Here is a 22,158-nt window from a genome sequence, read left to right on the forward strand (position 1 = left end):
ATCAAGTAATGTCTCTGCTTTTTAACATACTGTCTAGGTTGGTTATAGCTTTTCTTCCAAGGAGCAAGCACCTTTTAATTTCATGGCGGCAAGCTTTGGGGGATTTCAAATCTTCTGTCATTTCCAGAAGAAATTTTTGGAAACGTAATAGTCACAGATGCCACCATTATTGTTATCAAAGTCCCACGCTGGTGAAAAAGACTCCGTGGTTCCCTACAGTATCTGTGCGTCCCTTCAGTAACTTTCCGAGGGTAGAGACATCCAACCTGTATTCAGTTCTCTATTAAATTCTAATTGGGGCCAATGAAAGGAGCACCTACTGAGGTAACAGCCAAGCTGTGTTCACACCCTATTTCAAAGAGAATTCAAGGGAAGGGGAGAGAGAAGGAAGGTGTGGGGAGTAGCAAAGGGAGCTGTTTGGAAAGGTAGAAAGAAGCAGGTTTAACACTGGGAATGAGAGTATCAAGAGGATTTCAGGGAGACAGCACTGTTTTCAGGAACTAATCACTCACTTATTGTAAGATGAATAACACCTTGAAAGTACACTTTTCCCTCATGCTAAGTTATACACTGAGAACTTCCTGTTAAGCCTCACCTTGAAGAGCCCTGGAGCATCACCTCTTCAGTGGAGAGACCAAAAGACCTGGATCCTATGTAACTCAGTACGGGAGACTTCTCATAGGTCTCAAAGTCAAAGCATATTGTCAACTTTTCTAAAAACACACAGTAAAGAGACTGCCAACTAGGATCACATTGTTGATGAGTTACCTTGCCAAGCGTCACGGCCACAACAGAAGATTCTCACATGGTCAAACCTTGATCTATGCCTCGGGTTCAAAACAGGGTAATTAATCATCTGATTTTACAATATATTTTGATGTTTACATTTGATTGGATCCAATCTGATGTTAAAAGCACTTAAAACCATCCCATTTTCTCCATTCTATCTCCTGCTATGCTTTTTCTTATTTATAAAGTAAGAATTTAGAGCTGGATTTGATATCTATATAGTTCAACTGCCTCATCTTACATGTAAAAAACCAGAAATTACTTGACCAGTTTCACATAGCTGTTTAATGGCAAAACAAAGCACTAAAGATGAAAACGAAAGCTACTGTGAATGCCGTCACTCTCTAGAGGTCTGATGTAAGTTACTCAATAAAAACAGGCTATCAAGGGATAAGCCCAAACACAGTAAGGAAATGAACTTTTACAATGTTTGTTTGGCTACACATATGTACCTATTTTAGGATAAGGGATAAGGCAAAAGATGGGAATGAGTGGGTAACCTTATCTCCCAGATACATCTTAAAGACCTACTCTCAGCAACTGTACCAACCTGTTACTTCTAGCAGAGCTGTTGATCACAGATGGGGCCACAAAGCTAGGACAAGATATTTGGTTCTCAAAATTTCTTTCATGCCTACTAATCTTAGAAATTGTGGCTCAGTGGTAAAGAAGCCCCCTGCAAATGCAGATGACGCTGTTAGATCCTTGGGCCGGGAAGATCCCCTGGAGAAGCAAATGGCAACCTCTCCAGTATTCTTGCCTGGGAAATCCCATGGACAGAGGAGCTTGGTGGGCTATGGGTTGCAAAGAGTCAGACACAACTTAGCGACTAAACAACAACAATCTTAGAAATAAATGCTTTCACTAACCTGCCTTCCTCCTTCTAGTAAAATATATTTTCAGATGGAGAGGTGTCCTAGCTAAGTGGTAAATGAAGGGTGTGCAGGCATGAGCTGTCAAGGATAAACAATGAGGAGTTTAATTAGACAAGGAGCCACTGTCCAAAGCCTTGGTCAAAGATAACCATCCCATAAGTTTATGTAATTTTATATAAATTATGTAATTTTTAAAATAGGTTCAAAAATTCACTTAAAGAAAGAATAACTGGGAAACCCTACATTTAATTCTGAAGTTCTTCAGGTAACCACTACTAAGCTGAGCTTGTTTCCTTAACTGTAAAATGGCACTGAAATCTTGACTCCTCTCAGGCCCCTGTATAAAATACTGTGAAGGTATAGAGCAATACTACATGACACAAAGTAAAAAAGTGCTTTGCAAAGAAACACAGGGTACTAAATATTAAGAAATCTTTGAATTCTAGAATTGTTTTTTTACTATATCATGTCGACAAGTGTTTTGGAGAAGCAATTTTTCCAATTTTATTATTAAGAAGGATTATATAAAAGGGGGTATAGTGAACAAATATCAGGAATAATTAGGTTAAAAAAAGCAACAACTGTTTCTAACCTCAAGATTTCTTAAGAGCTTTGAAGATAATGTAACCCATAAATCTCCAAGACGGAAGGACAAGTGAGCAGCACGTCCCAAAATTACACAACCACCTACCCCTTTATCTCTGTGGAACAGTGTTGAGTGAAGGGTGTTCAATGTTCATCGTTCATTCAAGTGAACAGTGTTCCACAGAACATACTTTAGGGAAAAAGTCTTCCTAGATTCCTATTACTTGTCTGAATACAAAATTATAAGACACTTTTGCTAGAAGAGGAATTCTTTTGTCACATAAACACAAAGGCTTACAAGCCTTTTATATACTGTCTATTTCAGCTCTAAAATAACGCACCTTCAAATCTGTTAAGGCCAGGCCACTAGTATACCCTTCTCTGTAAAAGGCCATTATGAGTACCTCATTGTTAGGACAGAGAATGAACCCTTCAAGTTTTGTAGAAGTCAAATACTGCTCTCTCTCAGATACAGATAAGTTACAACAGTCAGAAGCTCTTCCCTTGCTGGTCCAGGAACACAGTTTTCTTATACCCTGGGCCAACCAGAATGAAAGAAGACTTCTGCCACGCGTAATTTTATTATTTATCTAAGAGTGGAGTCCAAACAAATTTGTATAGCTGATTAATAATACAGAAAATCTTGAAGACTACATAAAAGAGGCAGCAACTTGAGATGGAATTCGTATAAGAAAATACAAGGTAACATTTTAGAACAGTAACATCAACTAAAATACTGAGAGATAAATGATTGTAAAATTCAAATCTAGTACTGTCTATTTTTATAGTGCATATATGAATGTTATAAAAGCATCTGTTAGAAACTGGTGGCAATGGCAAAAGTCCTATACCAGTTCTTGAATGTTCTCTTACAGCTGGTAGAAAGGAGTACAAAGTTTGGCAATACTTGGCATGGGCCAAGACAGGTCACAATCTTCGGAGCAGTGCATTAAAAAAAATATCTATAGATTACACCAAGAGTTCATTTTACAGCTCTTTACTAGATTATATAAACCGTAGGCATGCATCTGTAAGCTGTGGGCATGCATGATGGTTTCTGTGATCTCAGAGCTTCACTCTGGCCAAACGAGATAAAAATGCTTGAACTTTACACTAGACCCAAAGACAGTCTCTTCTGTGGACAGAACAGAAACTTCCTCTACAAGGCTATGGGAGCTTGCGACCTAAGACCGGGAGGAGAAAGCTCCTTACTAATGAACAGGTCGACAGAGCGCAACGTGGAGCATGATTTGAAAACATTTTAAATGGAGACCATTCACAGTTCCTTCCTCCCATGACTGCAAGGACATAAAACCCAAAGTACTTCAACAAATTCCTGGTGCTTTTCCATCTTAAGGTAGCTTACCATTTTATGGTCTCAGTGTCCTGCAAAAGTGGGTGGGACAGCCCACCCATATCTTTATCTGGTATGTTGACCCATTCCTGGAGAAATAAAGTTACTTACAGGGAAATTCAGTTTTGCCAAAAGGTATACATCCTAAGTCACATTGGTAAATAATGGTGTTTCTAATATCTCTTAGAAACTGGCAAGGGGACAGAAGTCCACTACCAGCCCCCAAACTCACCCACTTCCATACATCTTTGATTGCAGAGACATCAATAGACACAGTGAGTTTATACATAAAGAACAAGTGAGACAGAGGTAAAGGCAAAAGCAGTGTCAGTCTGTATGAGTGTAGGCAATGGTGCTTTGATTATACCCGTACGAACTCTTCAGTCCCTTTTAGTTATCCCCAGCTCAGCTCTTAAGCCGTAGACTTTTGCTGCAGAGAATTCAGATGTGATGTGGTTGCTCCAGTAACACTTTTAACAGTACTGCATTCAATACTGGGAATGGTTTCTAAACAATTTAAACTGCACACGGAACTTTAGTAGAACAAGAAGTTTATTACTCCCACTCAGTAGTTCCTGGGGGCTTTGATGTTAAGTCATACATAATTCGAGAAATACCAGGAATCTTCTTAATCTCAGTGACCATCTTTAACACCACCTGTTATAAAACAAAGATTATAAATAAAGAGCTAGAGTCCACTGCATGTTCAACAGAGCTAGAATTTGTAATTTCATTTGTAATTTCAGATTAAAACACAATCTATTTTCACCACTGTTCTCTAGGTATATGGGCTTCCCTTGTGGCTCAGATGGTAAAGAATCCACCTGTGGGAATTTCCCTGGTGGTCCAGTGGCTGAGACTCCAAGCTGCCAATGCAAGGGGCCTGGGTTCAATGCTTGGTAAGGGAATTAAATCCCACATGCTGCAACTAAAGACCTGGTGCAGCCAAAAAAAAAAAAAAGAATCCACCTGCAATTCAGGAGACCTGGGTTCTGTCCCTGGATTGGGAAGATCCCCTAGAGAAGGGGATGGCAACCCATTCCGGTATTCTGGCCTGGAGAATTCCATGGGCTATACAGTCCATGGAGTTGCAAAGAGTCGGATACGAATGAGCAACTTTCACTTTCTAGGTATACGGGACACATTTATGATTACTTTACGTAGTGACTCTACAGATATAAGTAACTTAAATTCAGTAGTACTCAAAGTGCAGTCTGCAAGTCATGGGTGTTACTGGTCCACAGCAAATGTTTAGAAGCATTTATAGCAACCTGACCCTGCTACAGCATCCAAGCATGTGACTTCATGGGTGGAAAACAACGCTTCACAGGTTCTCTGCAGCTCACAACTCCGAGGCCACTAAGGTGGCACATAACACAGGTAATAATAATCATTGCTACATGTATAGACGAGGACGGCCTTGTCACCTAACTGGCCAGAAACTAGGCAAATGCAAGCCTAAGGGAAAACAGACTCTAAGCCACATTCTCCAATCCACATATCTATACTAGCTAGTAATATAATCAGAGCCCTGTATCAGAGTTCTGGAACAGTGGTACAACTAATAAAGTCTTGCTTTGACTTTTACTTGCTATCTTAGAAACAGCTCCTCTGGAAAGAATACTCTAGTGGAGGGATAACAAGAAAGAAGATGGTGATCAAAACTGTAATTGCTAGTTGGCAGAGCATTAAGAAATTCATGGGTGCCTGGCCATAATACTATTAAATCTCATCCTTATATCTAATCAACTCTTCTTCACTCCTAGGGTTTTCTTTTTCTACTTGGAGGACACTATATATAAGGCAGAGATTGGCACGATTAGATAAAAAGATAGATTAGAGTTGGGAGTCTCCACATAATAATCAGACATCTGGAGGAGAGGTTAATAAACTTAGGGCTTTTTCCTACTACAATGTATTAAATAATGAATTATGTGGACATTAAAAAATGAGAGCCTATTTTATGAACAGAAAACCAACCTCAGAAATAACATTGCCACAGCCTATCCCATTCACCATTATTATAAAATGTTAAGGTATTAAATACGTACATCAGAAAAAAATGTATATATTACCTCTACGGGGATCTCATTGCCAGGGGTTGCAGGTATACCAGTCATGAAATCACTAGTAATAAAGGTTCGAATAACCACAGATCTCTGGCAAGAAGGTTGCTTCTGAAGTGGGTCCCGATCAAAATGCAAAGGTGTCAAAATCACCGGCATCTGGCTGATTTTCCCAGCATACCCTAGAGAAAGGAAGTTAACATGTAGAATCAATCACCATGCCATAGGAAAGCACTCTCAGTTCAATTAAATCCTTCCAGACAGGATCTAAAATCACACACACACAGACACAGCTCTTCTTAGGACTGTCATCATGTACTGTATTCAGCTACTCTCATAGTACTGTAAGCAAATGCAATCACAAATACAAATTATAGAGTCTAATGACTGCAGTGATGTTTTATACATATAAGTCAATTAATTATTCATGTAATTATCTTCTATACTGCAAACACTGTATAAGAAAATACTGAGCCACTAACCCTAGAGGGAATCCAGAGTTAGGGTCTTGCAAGCCTATTTTTGCAACCCTCTAGTCATAACATATTCATCAACTGATCAATATATAACCTTTCTTTATGTGTTTTCTGTTTAAAGACACCTTGCTCAATATCTGTTGTAGATTCATTAACAGTGAGCTCACAGCCAACGGCACTGTAACTCTAGCTTGAAGGAAGCTTATCTAACACACCAGTTTTCTCAGTAAAGCACATAATAGTCTTCCTGTGCTTAGGAACCTAGTCAGCAGCACCTCAGCACTAAGCTTAGAGGACATTTTTGAACAGTGAAATCACCAACAAAAAGCATGAAAATGCAAAACAACATGGCATTAAATAGATGACAAAAAAGACACTTTTTACAGAAACAGAGCTGAAACAAGAAGACAGAGGACTCCCATCTTCAACCTCAGCTGGGAACATCTGAGTTGAGCAATTCAAATTTTCTGTCACTTTGTGCATGTCTACAAGTGACCATAAATATGAGTAAATTCTATACAGATAAAACAATGTCACAGAACTACCCAGAGAATTAAAATAATAATACTAAAAGCTGAATCCTCCTACTAAAAATCATGAAGCCAAGCTTTCAAAATCTAGTTGAAGCATGTAGTGATGAACAAAATGGGCAACTTACCAGACTCCCTGAGAATGTTATGGGCCTCAAAATCAGCTTGGCGTAAAGTACTGAGCACCCCTGTGGTCAAGAAAGTGGGAGTAACATCTGTAGGAGGTTCTTTAACTGGTGGGCCAAATATATAAACAACTCTAGAAGGAAGGAAGTGAAAATGATAAAGACAACACATTTTAGTATGAGGAAACAAAGCACATAAAATAACATTTTTTGAATTTGTTCTTAGGCCCATCTCTTACCCACTTCAAATCCCCAATGGGAAGGACAGGATTATAGAAGGTACCTGTTGTCTGAACCTTTCTCAAAATACATTCTCTGAAATACTAGTGTGAAGATAAACTTGAGTTATCACAATCCTCTTTCCATTTAATGTACTGGATTGAAAAGTACACCCAAAACTTCATGTTCATCTCGAATCTGGGGGTGAAAACAGGGTCTTTGCAAATGTAATCGAACAAAGGTCATAATCTGGGGCGGGGGCAGGAGGCTAATCCAATGATTGGTGGGTGTCCTTCTAAGCAAAAGGCAATCTGGAAAGACAGACACACGGAGAAGAGAGGGCCATGTAAAGATGGAGATGAAGACAGGAGTTCGACCGCCTCAAGGCAACGACTGCCAGCAAACATAAGAAACTATGAAGAGGAGAAGGATGCTCCCCTAGACCCTTCAGAGAGAGCAATGCCCTGCTGACACCACCCTTGATATCAGAGTTATAGCCTCCAGAACTGTGACGTAATAGATTTTTATTGTGTTAAGCCTTCTAGTTTGTGGTGATTTGTTATGGTAGCCCTAGGAAATCAATTCACAAAAGCATGGGGGAAAAATGAATTAAATAAATAGGTTTTAAGGGCAATGCTAAAGAATACTCAAGATACTGCACAATTGCATCATCTCATACGCAAGTAAAGTAATGCTCAAAATTCTCTAAGCCAGGCTTCAACAATACATGAACCATGAACTTCCAGATGCTCAAGCTGGTTTTAGAAAAGGCAGAGGAACCAGAGATTAAATTGCCAACATCTGCTGGATCATCGAAAAAGCAAGAGAGTTCCAGAAAAACATCTACTTCTGCTTTATTGACTATGCCAAAGCCATTGACTGTGGATCACCACAAACTGTGGAAAATTCTTCAAGGGATGGGACTACCAGACCACCTGACCTGCCTCTTGAGAAATCTGTACTCAGGTCAGGAAGCAACAGTTGTAACTGGACATGGAACAGACTGGTTCCTAATAGGAAAAGGCGTACGTCAAGGCTGTATATTGTCATCCTGCTTATTTAACTTACATGCAAAATACATCATGAGAAACGCTGGGCTGGATGAAGCACAAACTGGAGTCAAGACTGCCGGGAGAAATATCAATAATGCAAATATGCAGATGACACCACCCTTATGGCAGAAAGCAAAGAACAACTAAAGAGCCTGTTGATGAAAGTGAAAGAGGAGAGTGAAAAAGTTGGCTTAAAACTCAACATTCAGAAAACGAAGATCATGGCATCTGGTCCCATCACTTCATGGCAAATAGATGGGGAAACAGTGGCTGACTTTATTTTGGGGGCTCCAAAATCACTACAGATGGTGACTGCAGCCATGAAATTAAAAGACGCTTGCACCTTGGAAGACAAGTTTTGACCAACCTAGACAGCATATTAAAAAGCAGAGACATTACTTTGTCAACAAACGTCCGTCTAGTCAAAGCTATGGTTTTTCCAGTGGTCATGTATGGATGTGAGAGTTGGACTATAAAGAAAGCTGAGTGCTGAAGAATTGATGCTTTTGAACTGTGGTGTTGAAGAAGACTCTTGAGAGTCCCTTGGACTACAAGGAGATCCAACCAGTCCATCCTAAAGGAAATCAGTCCTGAATATTCATTGGAAGGACTGATGTTGAAGCTGAAACTCCAATACTTTGGCCAATTGATGCGAAGAACTGACTCATCTGAAAAGACCCCGAGGCTGTGAAAGATTGAAGGTGGGAGGAGAAGGGGATGACAGAGGATGAGGTGGTTGGATGGCATCACCAACTCAATGGACATGAGTTTGAGTAGACTTCGGGAGTTCATGGTGGACAAGGAGGCCTGGTGTGCTGCAGTCCATGGGGTCACAAAGACTGAGTGACTGAACTGACTGATAACAAAACTTCAGACACTGTAATATGCTAATATGCACTGGTCACCTCCAAGATGAAGCTATACATTTTTTTTTTACACTTTGGAGAACACTGATCCCAAAGAAAGATTCTTATTTCACTATGTACATATTTCATGAATAAAAGAATGGCACCAGGGAAGCCATTCTTAAAATAAACAGTGGTCCTTTGGTTAAGAATCTGCCTGCCAATGAAGGGGACATGGGTTTGATCCTGGTCCAGGAAGATCCCACGTGCCACAGAGCAACTGAGCCTATGCAACACAACTACTGAAGCCCACAGGCCCTAGAACCTGTGCTCTGCAACAAGAAGCCATTGCAATGAGAAGCCTGCCAGCAGTAACTAGAAAAAGCCCTTGCACAGCAACGAAGACCCAGCAAAGCCAAAAATTTAAATAACTAGTAAGCGGGGTGGGGGGTAAATGTCACCAAAGTAAGACTTGTTGGAAAAGGAATGACTCATTACGGCTTCAAGTAAATGTCTGAAAATTATGAAGATACATTGCAGATGTTAATTAATAAAAGTAGAATTTGGAAGATAGCTTAAAGAAATTAGTATCAAATAAGTACAACAACTCAAGGGGAATCTTATTGCTGATTTGGGGAATCTGTTCTATAACCTTCACCCAGAAAACAAGAGAGAGAAGGGGATAGAGACAAGTGCCACCTGGCTCTTTCCAATCCAGTCCCAGCCAGCAGGCAACTATCCCTTTTCCTTAGCCATATCTGTCTTTAGCAGAGAAAATAAATCTCCCCTGCAACTACCAAGGGCAAGTTTAACAATGCCTTTTCCCCTTCTTATTAATAGGTACTTAGAATAAAACAAACATACAGAAGAAAAAAGCATCCGATCAAAACCACCAACTACTTCACTGCCTCCTTCCAAACATACTTTCACAGGAACAGTTTCATCCCAGGTATTGAAAGTAAGCCACACTTTAAAGCAATATGCTTCCTAGAGCTCATAATCCTTAGAGGAAAAAGCAACTGGGCAAGAGAATGCCATTAACTTGCTCCTTTTTGTCTTATTTATTTCAAACAAGAGTGGTCATAGAATATGTACAGAGACAAGCTGTCTTCCATCCTGTGTAGGACAGAAAAACTGGAACCGTCCCTCTCTACACAAAGATTCCACCATGCAAACTAGGGGGGCGGGGCAGGGGTTGGCAAAAATTGAAAGCTTTTTAAAAAAGTTACTTAAATTCCAGTCCCTCCCCCCCAAAAAATTTAAAAATCACCAAATATGTTTTTCAGGGGCTTGCTAGGTTCATATTTTTAAAATCTAGTTTTTTGTTTATTGGTTGTTGATTTTTTTTTTCCTTTTTGGGAAGTGAGGAAGGATTAAGAATGGAGGGAGAGAAAAACGAGGAAAAACAGAAAAGACAGGCAGAAAGAATAGAATACAAAAGGATAGAGATAAAGTTTAAACAAGGGTAAGGGCCCTTTGGTAAAAGAAAAGGACAGAGACAGATGAAACTATAAGAATGCTGCAAAATGAAAAATATACTAATTATATAGTAAAGCAATGGAGCCAAACTTAGTGAAAGGGAATTTTCTGTATGACCAATGAAGTTTATTTAGGTACTAGCATTTTAGAATTTTAAACCATTATTTTAACCAAGACAATTACCTCCATTCAAAATAGGCAATTACAAATTTACCATTATTTATTAATAATTCACTTTTCAGTGTATTAAAGGTGTATCTATATTTGGAGGCCTTTGGTTCATCTACGCAAGCCTTTTAACATGTTCCCATTAGTAAAAATGTGACTTCCCTCTGACTTCTTTTCTTAAAGGCCAACAACAGCCAAAAACACTAGCCACAACAGTACAGAAATACACACACCATGGAAATTCCCTGGTAGTCCAAAGGTTACAACCCTGCACTTTCACTGCTGAGGGCATGGGTTCAACCTCTGGTCAGGGACCTAAGATCCCACAAGCCATGAAGAACGGCCAAAAAAAGAGAAATGTACACACCCCACTAAGTAAACACCAACAGATAGGTTTATAAACGCTGTAGCTAATTTGAGTAAACTGAAATCTCAAGTAATCCTTTTTGATTCTCAACTGCCTAATACTCATGAAGGAAATAGACAAGAGTAAAAAACTGTGAAATAACATTTAATTAGCAATCTGGTACTAAATGAGTAAGATTTTTGAACTGTAAAGGAGACAATGCTACTGAGTATTACATATAGGTTATAAATCAGCTGTTGATATACCTGACATAAGGAATTTATGTGCAAATTAAAGGAAAACTGGATCTGAAGAACTAAGTTCAAAATTTTTAAAACATTTAAGGCAGTTATTTTAATGATATCTGGTGTGTTTGTATCTTTACTCTGTAATGATTATTAAATTGACCAAGTCCCTAATAGTAAGTAACTTGTACATTTTTTTCAATCTTTCTGGAATAAAACATCATAAAACAAATAGTGTAAGTTGCTAATCAGACATTTTTAAAGTCTTTAAATTTCATACTAAAACTATTCAATAAAAGCCATCCTATTTACCTCAAAAAATTTTTTAATAAGTAGATGATTGTACTGCAATGAACAAACAAAATACAAAGTATTATTAAATACCTGCTGGGTTGTGACCTAAACTGTCTTTCAACAATGGGAAGACCTTAAAAAAAAAAAAATCACAGCCTTATACTACATCTCACCCCACTGCCAGCTGCAGAACATACCTGTTAATGTTGTGACACATACGAGGTATAAGTCTAGCTAGGAAAATAAGAGATTCCCAGTCAGGCTCATCCTTACTGGAGATTCCACACACATAACTGTAAGAACGACAGTCACCCTAAAAATAAAAATACAATTGATAATTTTTATTGATTTCATATAAATCAAAAGATGGAATGGAAAATACTTCCTGCATGGTGACACCATGGAAAGTACTTTTAACAAAAACATGCTTGACTAAAAATATATATGGATATTTTGCTAACAACATAAATAAATCCTAAATAAAAATTCCCCACTAAATTCTACTTAAATCACCTTAGACATTATAAAGTGTTACAGTAATTTCAACAATTTATTCAACATACACATGAGATCCATTGGGATTTCATTCCAAATATCTGCTTAACTACATACAGATAGCCAGCACACCTAATTTGGGAGACAAGATGTGTCCATATTTATCAGATGGATAAAGGATTCTCAAGTCAGATATAAAAATAATTTATTCCTTTAAAATGAGTTAGTTTTAAAATAAGTAAAGAAAGCAAATTTTAAAACAAGCGAATAAAACTGATAATACTGATTCCTTTTTCATCTGTCTTGTTTAATCCAAGTAATTTGCTTTGTAAAAAACTGAAAAGTAACTTACAAGATTAAATAATTACCAAATATGCAGTAAACTTGAGAATATAAGAATTCAGACTATTTGAATGCCAATATAATAGTATCTATTGAAGTTTAAAGCACACATGCTCTTTAATCCAAGAAATATTACTGAAACACATGAAATAACTCCTTGAAAAAATAAGATTACTTGCCTATAATAATGACAAAGTGAAAATGGTTTAAATGTCCATTGGTAGGAGAATTATTAAATAAATGATGGTATAATCATACATGGAATATAAGGCAACAGTTAACAATAAGAATCTACTTGCAATGGCATGAAAAGAAGTTCATGATGCTCGGTTAAAAAGAAAAAGGTGATGTACAATGTGTCAAATAATTTCCTTTCATTCTCATTCTAAATGATTCTGAAAGGACATTTAACTATAGAGCAAAAATAGGGAGATTTAGTTTTTAAATGTATTGTGCCTTTTTCTTTTTTTTTTTAACAAGTAGTTTATTTTGATATTTAGAAAATAAACCTCATTGCTACACTAACCATGAATTATGATTTTTATCTGGATTTCTAAACCTCAGCTCCAAAGACCTAAGAGACTAAAAGATAACAACAAAAGAAACTTCTATTTTGACGGGAAAAGTAACAGAGCCTGAATAAGCGTCATTTTTTAAAAATGAAGTGTAGTTAATTTACAATGCTATGTTAGTTTCAAGTATACAAAGTGATTTAGTTATACAAACATATACATACTCTTTTTCAGATTCTTTTCCATTACAGTTTATAGTTTCCTGTACTACAGTTGTGTATTTCATATATAGTAGTGTGCATATGTTAAATCATTTTTTAAAAAGAAATCATTCATCCTACAAATTATATTTATTTATCCATAGTATTATCTATGAACTTATCAAAAAATGAGAAGTCAGCATACAGAGCTGCAAGTTTTTTATAACAGACCTTGTTAGAACTGGGGGGGCAGGGGGTCAACCTGTCTGCTCTTCTATTTTTATTAAGTAGGGTAATATCTGCCTGAAATAGCATATCATGAATTTCAAAATGAATCTATGATGAGATAATCTATATACCATTGAAAGACAATTATTTTTACAATTCCAGGAACAGTTATTTCAACTTGATTTAAAAACAATGTAAGTAGCTTTCACATAAGGACCCTGAAAAAGGGAGAAAGGGGGAAATAACTGTCCCATATCATTTCCATTAACTAAAATATTTTAGTTTAATTATAAAAGAACAATGAAGTTTTACTGTTTATTTACAAACAGGGCTACATGAATTCAGGAGAAAGGGGAATTTAAAAGAATGGGCTCAGAGTCACATATTTAGGGAAAAGAGTTAGATCTGTAAAACATTTCTTTTCACGCTTAATTCTACTTTAAGAGAACATTATAACTACATTAACCCACTAACTGGCACTCACACAATTTTTAGTAGAATTACTGACACCTTTTCTGGTTTCCATTTAACTTCAAATCCTAATCACAGAAAAGAAACCTTACTCCTTCCCTATCCTCCCAAGCCTTTCCCCCTAGAAACTCACTTGATGATCATGTAAACAAAGACAAACTTAATATAATCTATTTATGAATAGTATTTCAAAAATGAGAACTATATTATAGTCACATGCTTTTACAATTGGAAAGACTGCACAACAAATACTGAAAATGTTAGTTGTACATTATCACAGCTCAGAGGAAGAGAGAAGACATGCTGAAGAGGCAGAGGACACGGCTTTAAGGAAAACACAAGCCGAGAACAGGCATCCAGGGCCTTTCCTGCAGTCAGAGACTTCTAAAGCCACAGAACATTTCACATCAAGAAGGATAAATGAGGACATGACCTCTCAGTTCCTGTCCTTCAAAGCAAAAGCAAGCCAATCCTATGACAATTCATTCTTTGAAGTTTTACTATTGGTTATAGATGATAGGTGTTTCGAAACTACAAAATCTCAGCCTGAATATTTAGTTCCTACAACCTTATTCACTCCATAAGCATTCATAAAATATTACCTTTTTACATTTTTAAACTTGTATACACTTTCATATTTCTTTTTTGTAAGTCATTCTTATTTCAATATTAGCAGAAAGAGCAGCAGAAGTTATGTCACAGGTCAGTGAATTCACACAACTCACCTGCACACCCACAGTTTTAATTGGTAGCAGGAAGGCATTCAGTGAGTGCAGACTTGTAATTTGCATCAGCTTTTCCTGATCCTCTTCTGTCGTGCAGGCTTTAACTCTTTGTAATAGCGTATGTGGCTAAGAAAACCAAAGACATACTTCTTAGGATTTCAAGAAATAAGGCAGTCACTCTTTTGGTATTACTGTCTTATGTATCTATACTTTCTAGTTTATAAGCAATAGATTCTATTTGGTATTTCTAACTTGTGTGTGCTATGCAGTATTGTCAGAATTTCATCTCTGAGGGCCAGGGCTATGAAAAGTTAAATATTAGGACAGGAAATACAGATAAGATTTATACACACGGAGCCTTTTCCTCTGTCACCGGCAAGGGACACCTCACAAGTCAAATTCTCCTTATCTCCAGGGGAATTTTTTGTTATAAAGTCAACTTTGTCTGAAATGAATTTATGTTTTTCCATTCTTTTATCCTTTTCTATTCTTTTACCTTCCCTCTTTCTATCCCTAGCTAAACAGACTATAGTTAGATTTTACTCCTCAATCTAGTTTGACAATTATGTCCTAACTAAAGATGTTAGTCTTTTAATTAATAATAAGGTTTAATTCCATTTTACAAGTTTATTCAGTAGTTTCTATTTGTGTGTCCACTTTTTATGTTTCTTTCTCCTTTCTTACATTTCTCTGAACTGATGGTTTTTCCCAACTCATTTATTTCCCCTTTACTAGTTGTGAAGTTAAACCCTCTATTTTCATTCTTTAGCGGCTCCCCTTAAGTGGGGATCTTTAACAAAAGAGAATCAATCTGTGCTCATCTGGCAAGCAATACAACGGTCTTTGAATTCTTTAACTCCAATCAATCCTCCCATGGCTTACAAGCTATTTTAGCTGTATGTTGTATTTTTTTTAAAATAAACACCAAAATTGAGATCAGTTTATACAGCCTGTTTAATTTTACCCATTTACCATTTTATTTGCTTATCAGTCCTTCCTGTATCTCAGACCATTCAAACTAGGATCCTCTTCCTTCTTTGCTGCTGCTGCTGCTGCTAAGTCACTTCAGTCGTGTCCGACTCTGTGCGACCCCAGAGACAGCAGCCCACCAGGCTCCCCCCATCCCTGGGATTCTCCAGGCAAGAATACTGGAGTGGGTTGCCATTTCCTTCTCCAATGCATGAAAGTGAAAAGTGAAAAGTGAAAGTAAAGTCGCTCAGTTGTGTCCGACTCCTAGCGACCCCATGGACTGCAGCCTACCAGGCTCCTCCATTCCTTCTTCTCTAGTCAGTTCTTTAAAACAGTGGTTCTCAAACCTAGCTACACACTCAAATTACCTAGTACACTGAGGTGCCATTACACATCAATTAAATAAATTCTAGGCAGAAGGGGTCCAAGCACAGTATATTTCAAAAGCTTCCCCTGTTGAATCTAATATACAACCAGGGTTGAGAACCACTGCCTTTAGCTCCTTAAGTAATAGACTATTGGCAATAAATTCTGTTTCTGTGAAAACATCTTTATTTCGCCCAAGTTCTTTGAGACGATTTATCTGTTCACTACTGTTCACAAGTATTTTCTCTTGGCATTTTGCATTCTTCCTGCTTTTACTGTTCCTTTCACAGCCTGCATAATAGTATTTCCTTTATGCAGTTGCTTTGTCTTTGGCAGCCTGTAGTTTCCACAGTTATGCTTCTGCGTGTGCCAAGTCACTTCAGTTGTGACCAACTCTCTGCGACCCTATGGACTGTAGCCTGCCAGGCTTCTCTGTCCATGAAATTCTACAGGCAAGAATACTGGCGTGGGTTGCCATGCCCTTTTTCAGGGGATCTTCCCCACCCAGGGATTGAACCCGCTTCTCCTGTGGCTACTGCACTGCAGGCAGATTCTTCACTTCTGAGCCACCAGGGAACCCCAATTAGTTATGCCTATTAGATGTCAAATTCTTCTCCTTTACCATGATTAGGATGTACTATATTTCCTAAATCTGAGGCATGGTGTCTTTCAACAGTGTGCTGTGCTGTGCTTAATCACTTAGTCATGTCCAGCTCTCTGCGACTGAGTCACCAGGGAAGCCCTTTCAAAAGTGTGGCAGAATGCAAATACTTTTGTCTATCTCCTTCAGGATATACATTTAAGTTGGCGTTCTCATTTTGTCTTAATCTCTTCTAATCATATTTTCTCTTTGATGCTTTGTTCCAATTTCTGGATAATTCAAGTTCACTAACTCTCTCTTTAGCTCTTTTTAATTTCAGTTATTTTCATTTCTAGAACTTAATTTTTTTTCAAAGCTCCCAGGCACTTTATATACCTTATTCTCATTAACAATTGCTTCTTTTAATTCTTTGTACTTTATATATGATTTATTATTAATTCCAGTATCTGAAGTGCTTGAGGGTCACCTTCTACTAGCTCTCATTCATTGTGCCTTACTTTTAGATGTATTTTGTAGTTTTTTATTATAAGCTCATATTTGTTAAAGTCCTATTTATGGGGATTCTCTGAAGCCCAGTTGAAGAGACTCCGAAGATAATTCATATTGCTTCTTTTCCGACACTCAAAAGCACTACCAATCAAAGCCCACTTTAATATAGATTATAAATTTTAAGCACCAAATATACAGAAGAACTGAAGACTTCTCAATCATCCTCAGTTTGGAACTAAAATGATCTCCCTTACTTTCTCACAAGACATATGAAAGGGTGTTTTAAAATACTTGATATCAAGTATTTTATTTTCAGGAATTCAATGTATCTAATCTGTTAAAATATATAGAATAGCTGATAAACATACAGAATAGCTTAAAAGAGAAGTCTGCATTTAAGAGCCTCTGTAGAATACTGTCTTCGTAGTCATTTCCAAAGGTTAAATATCTCTGAATTTTCAAGTAATAAAACCCTAATTAATTCATTGTAAATACTGAAATATAACAAGAATCCATTCAGTTCCTTGTACTGATTAGCTATATCTTGTTAAAGCTCCTATAATATACAAATTCAACACAAATTACCTTTTTAACACTTGCAGAAAAATCAGCTACTATTTTCAAAATATTGTTAGTTTCAGGAAAATCCTTACAAATATAAGGTTCTTCAGCACATATTACTCTGATTGCCAGGCCAGGACCTAAAGAAGGGAGTACAATGATATTTAATATAAATGTTATATTTAATATAAAATCTTATTCTCCCCTCCCCCGGACAGAGTTTTTACTGGATGCTGCCCCTCCTAGGGGTGTGAGGAAGGAACCCTACAAATGGGCACCTGGGACAGACTCTCCAGCCAGCACTGGAGCGGCTGCCAGGTCATGAGGGGTCCCCAAGTTCAGCGGCAGTGCTGAGCCCCCAGCGGCCCCCCGGCTCCACTCCCCGACCCCTCCTCCTGCGAGCTCCCCAGCAGCTGCTCTGCCTCTGTCAGGGTGCAAGCCCCAGGCCCGGGCTGTTGCTGGAGCCCTCATACTCCATCTCATCCCACTTTTGGGAGAGTCACTTATCCAGTGACTTCGTGTACTGTAAGTGCCCATGTATAGCATCCAGTAAAGTGCAGTGGCCTTCTGTCTACTCATGAACAATACTCACCTCTCCCCTACCGGATATATTTTTAGCTCTGTGTCACAAGATACTGCTTTTATTGAAATATAATTGACATATACACTTTAGGGTTTCTAAAGTGTTTAACATGAAATTCAGCTATGAGTTTCCCATACAACTCATCACTTTTAGAATGCCTCAATTCTCTTCATATCAGTTATTTCCATCTCTTATTTTCATAGTACACGTATTAAGAACCTCAAAATTCTCTAATAATTATTTTTAATACACAATTATGTGCCAATCTATTTAAAACTACTTGCAGACACAATTCTTTGCCAACACACATTGGGACTGAACATCTCGAATACCAGAATTGAAGTTAGTAACATAAACAAGGGCTAATCTCCATGTGAGTCATTATCTTTCTAACACTATTTATGGAGGCAATATGGTAGTTAAGAGTAACCAGTACTGAGGAGGCCTTAGTGGGGCTAGACTCCTGGTTCCAAACTCAGTCTGTGTAACTTTTGGCAAACTAGCCTCTGTCCCTAAATTCCCTCAACTGGACAAGAGGATAACAGTAGTTGTTATTGTGAGGATCAAATAACACAATATGCAAAATATTTACCAGAATGCCTAGCTCACACTAGTACTCAAGAAACACTAACTATTCTTTTTAATTTGATTAGATCACTTTCAACTCATCACCTAATAACTATCATAGAGACATAGGAACTGAGGTAGAAGACTTGCCATGCTCAAGAACTCAAAACAAAAACAGGTTAAGACTTGCTTACAGTCCTAATTAACAAATATCACCTCTAATTATTAATATTTTTATGCCTACTTAAAAATGGAATATTTTCATTTGTTCACAAATGAGTTACATACAGCACTGTGAAAACAAATGGTTCATCCATTCAGACAAGTCAGTCAGGGGATAAGGGTTTCAGAGAACTGAGTTTTAAAGTGCAAAGTGAAGTCACTCAGTCATGTCTGACTCTGTGATCCCATGGACTGTAGCATGCCAGGCTCCTCCATCCATGGGAGTTTTCCAGGCAAGAAACTGGAGTGGGTTGCCATTTCCTTCTCCAGGGGATCTTCCGGACCTAGGGATCAAACCTGAGTCTCCCACACTGCAGGAAGACTCTCTACCACCTGTAAAAGCAAAACTAAAAAACAACAAAAAAAATCTGTACTACACTAAAACAAAACCAACTTATTTTATGTCATGTACAGCAAAGGACTGACATTAAGATACGTGACAATGCACAAAGGCAGCGAGTCTTCTATGCGTGGTTTCAGCAGCAAGGGGAAATATGGCACAATTCAGTTCCAGCTTTTAAAACACAAGAGCAAAAAACTCCCTGCCTCCCTACAAGATGCAGGGCGAGGAGACAGTTCTGGGTTGCCACTGGTGAAGCATTCAGTTTGCTACTTTGCGTCACACTTCTCTTATTTCTAGTTAATTACTATCTGGAATACATCATGGTATAGTAGAAAGAACATAAAAACCCAAGTTCTAACACTGAGAATTATATGGCGATGTTATTAAAATATTTCTTGGTTTTCTTATCTGATGGCAACATTACATGTCAACCTATTTACACAAGGATAATGCAACACTTAAATATACATATAATTAAAAATGAGTATTTAATAAAATGAAATATATACAGTAGGCACTAAAAACAATGTTTATTTCCTACCCATCCTTTCCTTTCTTTCAAGTTACATATTCTCTAAGATGATAAATTACTTCAAAACATGTCTGAATTGATTCTTGTTCAACATGAAGACATAATGGTAAACCAAACAGAACTACATTTCTTACCTGGAAATGGATGCCTGGAAACTAACTCTTCTGGAAGTCCAAGTTCTCTGCCTAAGATTCTTACTTCATCCTTATGAAAATCTTTCAAAGGTTCTATTACTTTTCCCTACATGAAAGAAAAAGGCCAATTAATACAAATTATAATAGTAACCAAAATGACACGAAAAACAAAGAACAACAAATTACTCACTTTTCCTGTTGTCTTTTACCTTTAAAAATCATTTTTAAAACTTCATCTTTTAAAGTATTTCTTCCTTTGTCTTTTTAAGGAATTAGATATTTTAGTGATTTTTATATATCTCTTTGAGATACATTTTAAACACAAACCTTTTAAACAGACAAAAAGCAGAGCAAACTTACCCACACATCTCTGATCTAGTTCTCATTGTAATATAAGTCGATCAGAAAACATACTAGTGTTTAAAAATTAACTCTCCAAATGATACCATCAAGAAAGTGAAAAGACAACCCTCAGAAGGCAAATCATGTATCTAATAACCAGCAACCAGACTACAGACTACATAAAGAACACATGCAATTCAATAATAAAAAGATAAATAAGCCAATTTAAAAATGGGCAAAAGATCTGAATAGATTTTTCTCCAAAGATATACAAAGAGCCAATAAGCACATAAAAGGTGACTGACATCGTTGGCCAATTAGGGAAATGCAAATCAAAACCACAATGAGATACCTACCACTTCTCATCTACTAGGATGCCTAAAATAATAAAAAGGGACAGGTAATTCACATCCATTAGGATGGACGTCTTTTAAAAAAAGAACAGAAAATAACAAGTGTTGGGCAAGGTACGCAGAAACAGGAAGCTTTTTGCACTACTGGTAGGATTTTAATATAGTACAGCTGCTGATGAGACATTAAGTAAGTCCCTCAAAAAACTAAAAATAAAACTATCATTAAGACTCAGATATCCCACTTCTTAGTACATCTCCAAAAGAATTGAAAGCAGGGGCTCAAAGAGATATTTGCAAATCCATGTTCACAGCAGCACAACAAAGTTCACAGCAACCAAAAAGTGGAAGCAATCCAAATGCCCATTGGTGATATGTGTATATACATACAATAGAGTATTATTCAGCTTAAAAAGGAAGGAAACCCTATCACATGCTACAACATGGATGAACCTTGAGGACTTATACTAAGTGAAATAAGCCAGTCACAAAAACACAAAAACTATGATTGTGCTTATAAGAGGTATTTAAAATAGTCAAATTCATTGAAACAAACAGTAGAATGGTAGATTATCAAGGGTTAGAGAGAGGGAGAAAAGGGTAGCTGTTGTTCAACAGGTACAGAGTTTCAGTTTTGCAAAATGAAAAAGTTATGCAGATCTGTTTCACAACAATATAAATATACTGAAAACTATTGAACTGTACACTTAAAAATTGTGAAGGAGGGAAAGAGGCTTTATGGTAAAGATTTCAAAAGCTTTTACCTCCTCTCTCAACTTTCTGATAAGTTCTGTGTCGTTGTGATGGGTTTTGATGAGTTCAGCTTTGCCACTTGCAACAAGAGATGCACTTTCAATTAGATCAGGCCGTAAAGTACCTTGGGCAAGGAAAACCTCCTCTGGTTTCAAGTTCATTTCTCCAATTACTTCATTGGCAATCTATAATCAACAGGAGTAAAACAAACAAATTTTTTTTCAAGACAACAAAATTTTATACTTACAGCTAAATTTCTAAGAGTCCTTTTGCAATACTAACCAGGAGATGAAATCCACCAACCCTCAAATTAAATTCCTTTAAGGACAAATTCTGAAAGAGATGGGAATACCAGACCACTTGACCTGCCTCCTGAGAAATCTGTATGCAGGTCAAGCAACAGTTAGAACTGGACATGGAACTACAGACTGGTTCCAAATAGGAAAAGGAGTACATCAAGGCTGTATACTGTCACCCTGCTTATTTAACTTATATGCAGAGTACATCATGAGAAACGCTGGGCTGGAGGAAGCACAGCTGGAATCAAGATTGCCAGGAGAAACATCAATAACCTTAGATATGCAGATGACACCACCCTTATGGTAGAAAGTGAAGAAGAACTAAAGAGCCTCTTGATGAAAGTGAAAGAGGAGAGTGAAAAAGTTGGCTTAAAGCTCAACATTCAGAAAACGAAGATCATGGCATCCGGTCCCATCACTTCATGGAAAATAAATGGGAAAACAGTGGAAACAGTGGCTGACTTTATTTTTCTGGGCTCTAAAATCACTACAGATGGTGATTGCAGCCAGGAAATTAAAAGACGCTTACTCCTTGGAAGGAAAGTTATGACCAACCGAGATAGCATATTCAAAAGCAGAGACATTACTTTGTCAACAAAGGTCCGTCTAGTCAAAGCTATGGTTTT

At 37.4% G+C, this 22,158-nt stretch overlaps 1 protein-coding gene across 2 annotated transcripts in view; it reads right to left on the bottom strand.

The window, feature by feature from the left end:
* Nucleotides 1–2,143: 2,143 nt before the first annotated feature.
* The window catches only part of GMPS (guanine monphosphate synthase), a 73,709-nt gene continuing 53,694 nt past the window's right edge, over nucleotides 2,144–22,158 (bottom strand). For both annotated transcript variants that reach the window (XM_010844726.1, XM_010844727.1), the window contains exons 9-16: nucleotides 21,245–21,418; nucleotides 19,789–19,894; nucleotides 17,432–17,547; nucleotides 14,422–14,547; nucleotides 11,646–11,761; nucleotides 6,804–6,934; nucleotides 5,679–5,851; nucleotides 2,144–4,260 (exon numbers count right to left, since the gene is read on the bottom strand). In XM_010844726.1, coding sequence (XP_010843028.1) covers nucleotides 4,159–4,260; nucleotides 5,679–5,851; nucleotides 6,804–6,934; nucleotides 11,646–11,761; nucleotides 14,422–14,547; nucleotides 17,432–17,547; nucleotides 19,789–19,894; nucleotides 21,245–21,418 — 1,044 coding nt within the window. In that variant the 3' untranslated portion in view covers nucleotides 2,144–4,158. The remainder of the gene's footprint in view (nucleotides 4,261–5,678; nucleotides 5,852–6,803; nucleotides 6,935–11,645; nucleotides 11,762–14,421; nucleotides 14,548–17,431; nucleotides 17,548–19,788; nucleotides 19,895–21,244; nucleotides 21,419–22,158) is intronic.

The sequence above is a fragment of the Bison bison genome, unplaced genomic scaffold (assembly GCF_000754665.1).
Source record: "Bison bison bison isolate TAMUID 2011002044 unplaced genomic scaffold, Bison_UMD1.0 scf7180017864207, whole genome shotgun sequence".
NCBI classification, from domain to species: Eukaryota; Metazoa; Chordata; class Mammalia; order Artiodactyla; family Bovidae; genus Bison; species Bison bison.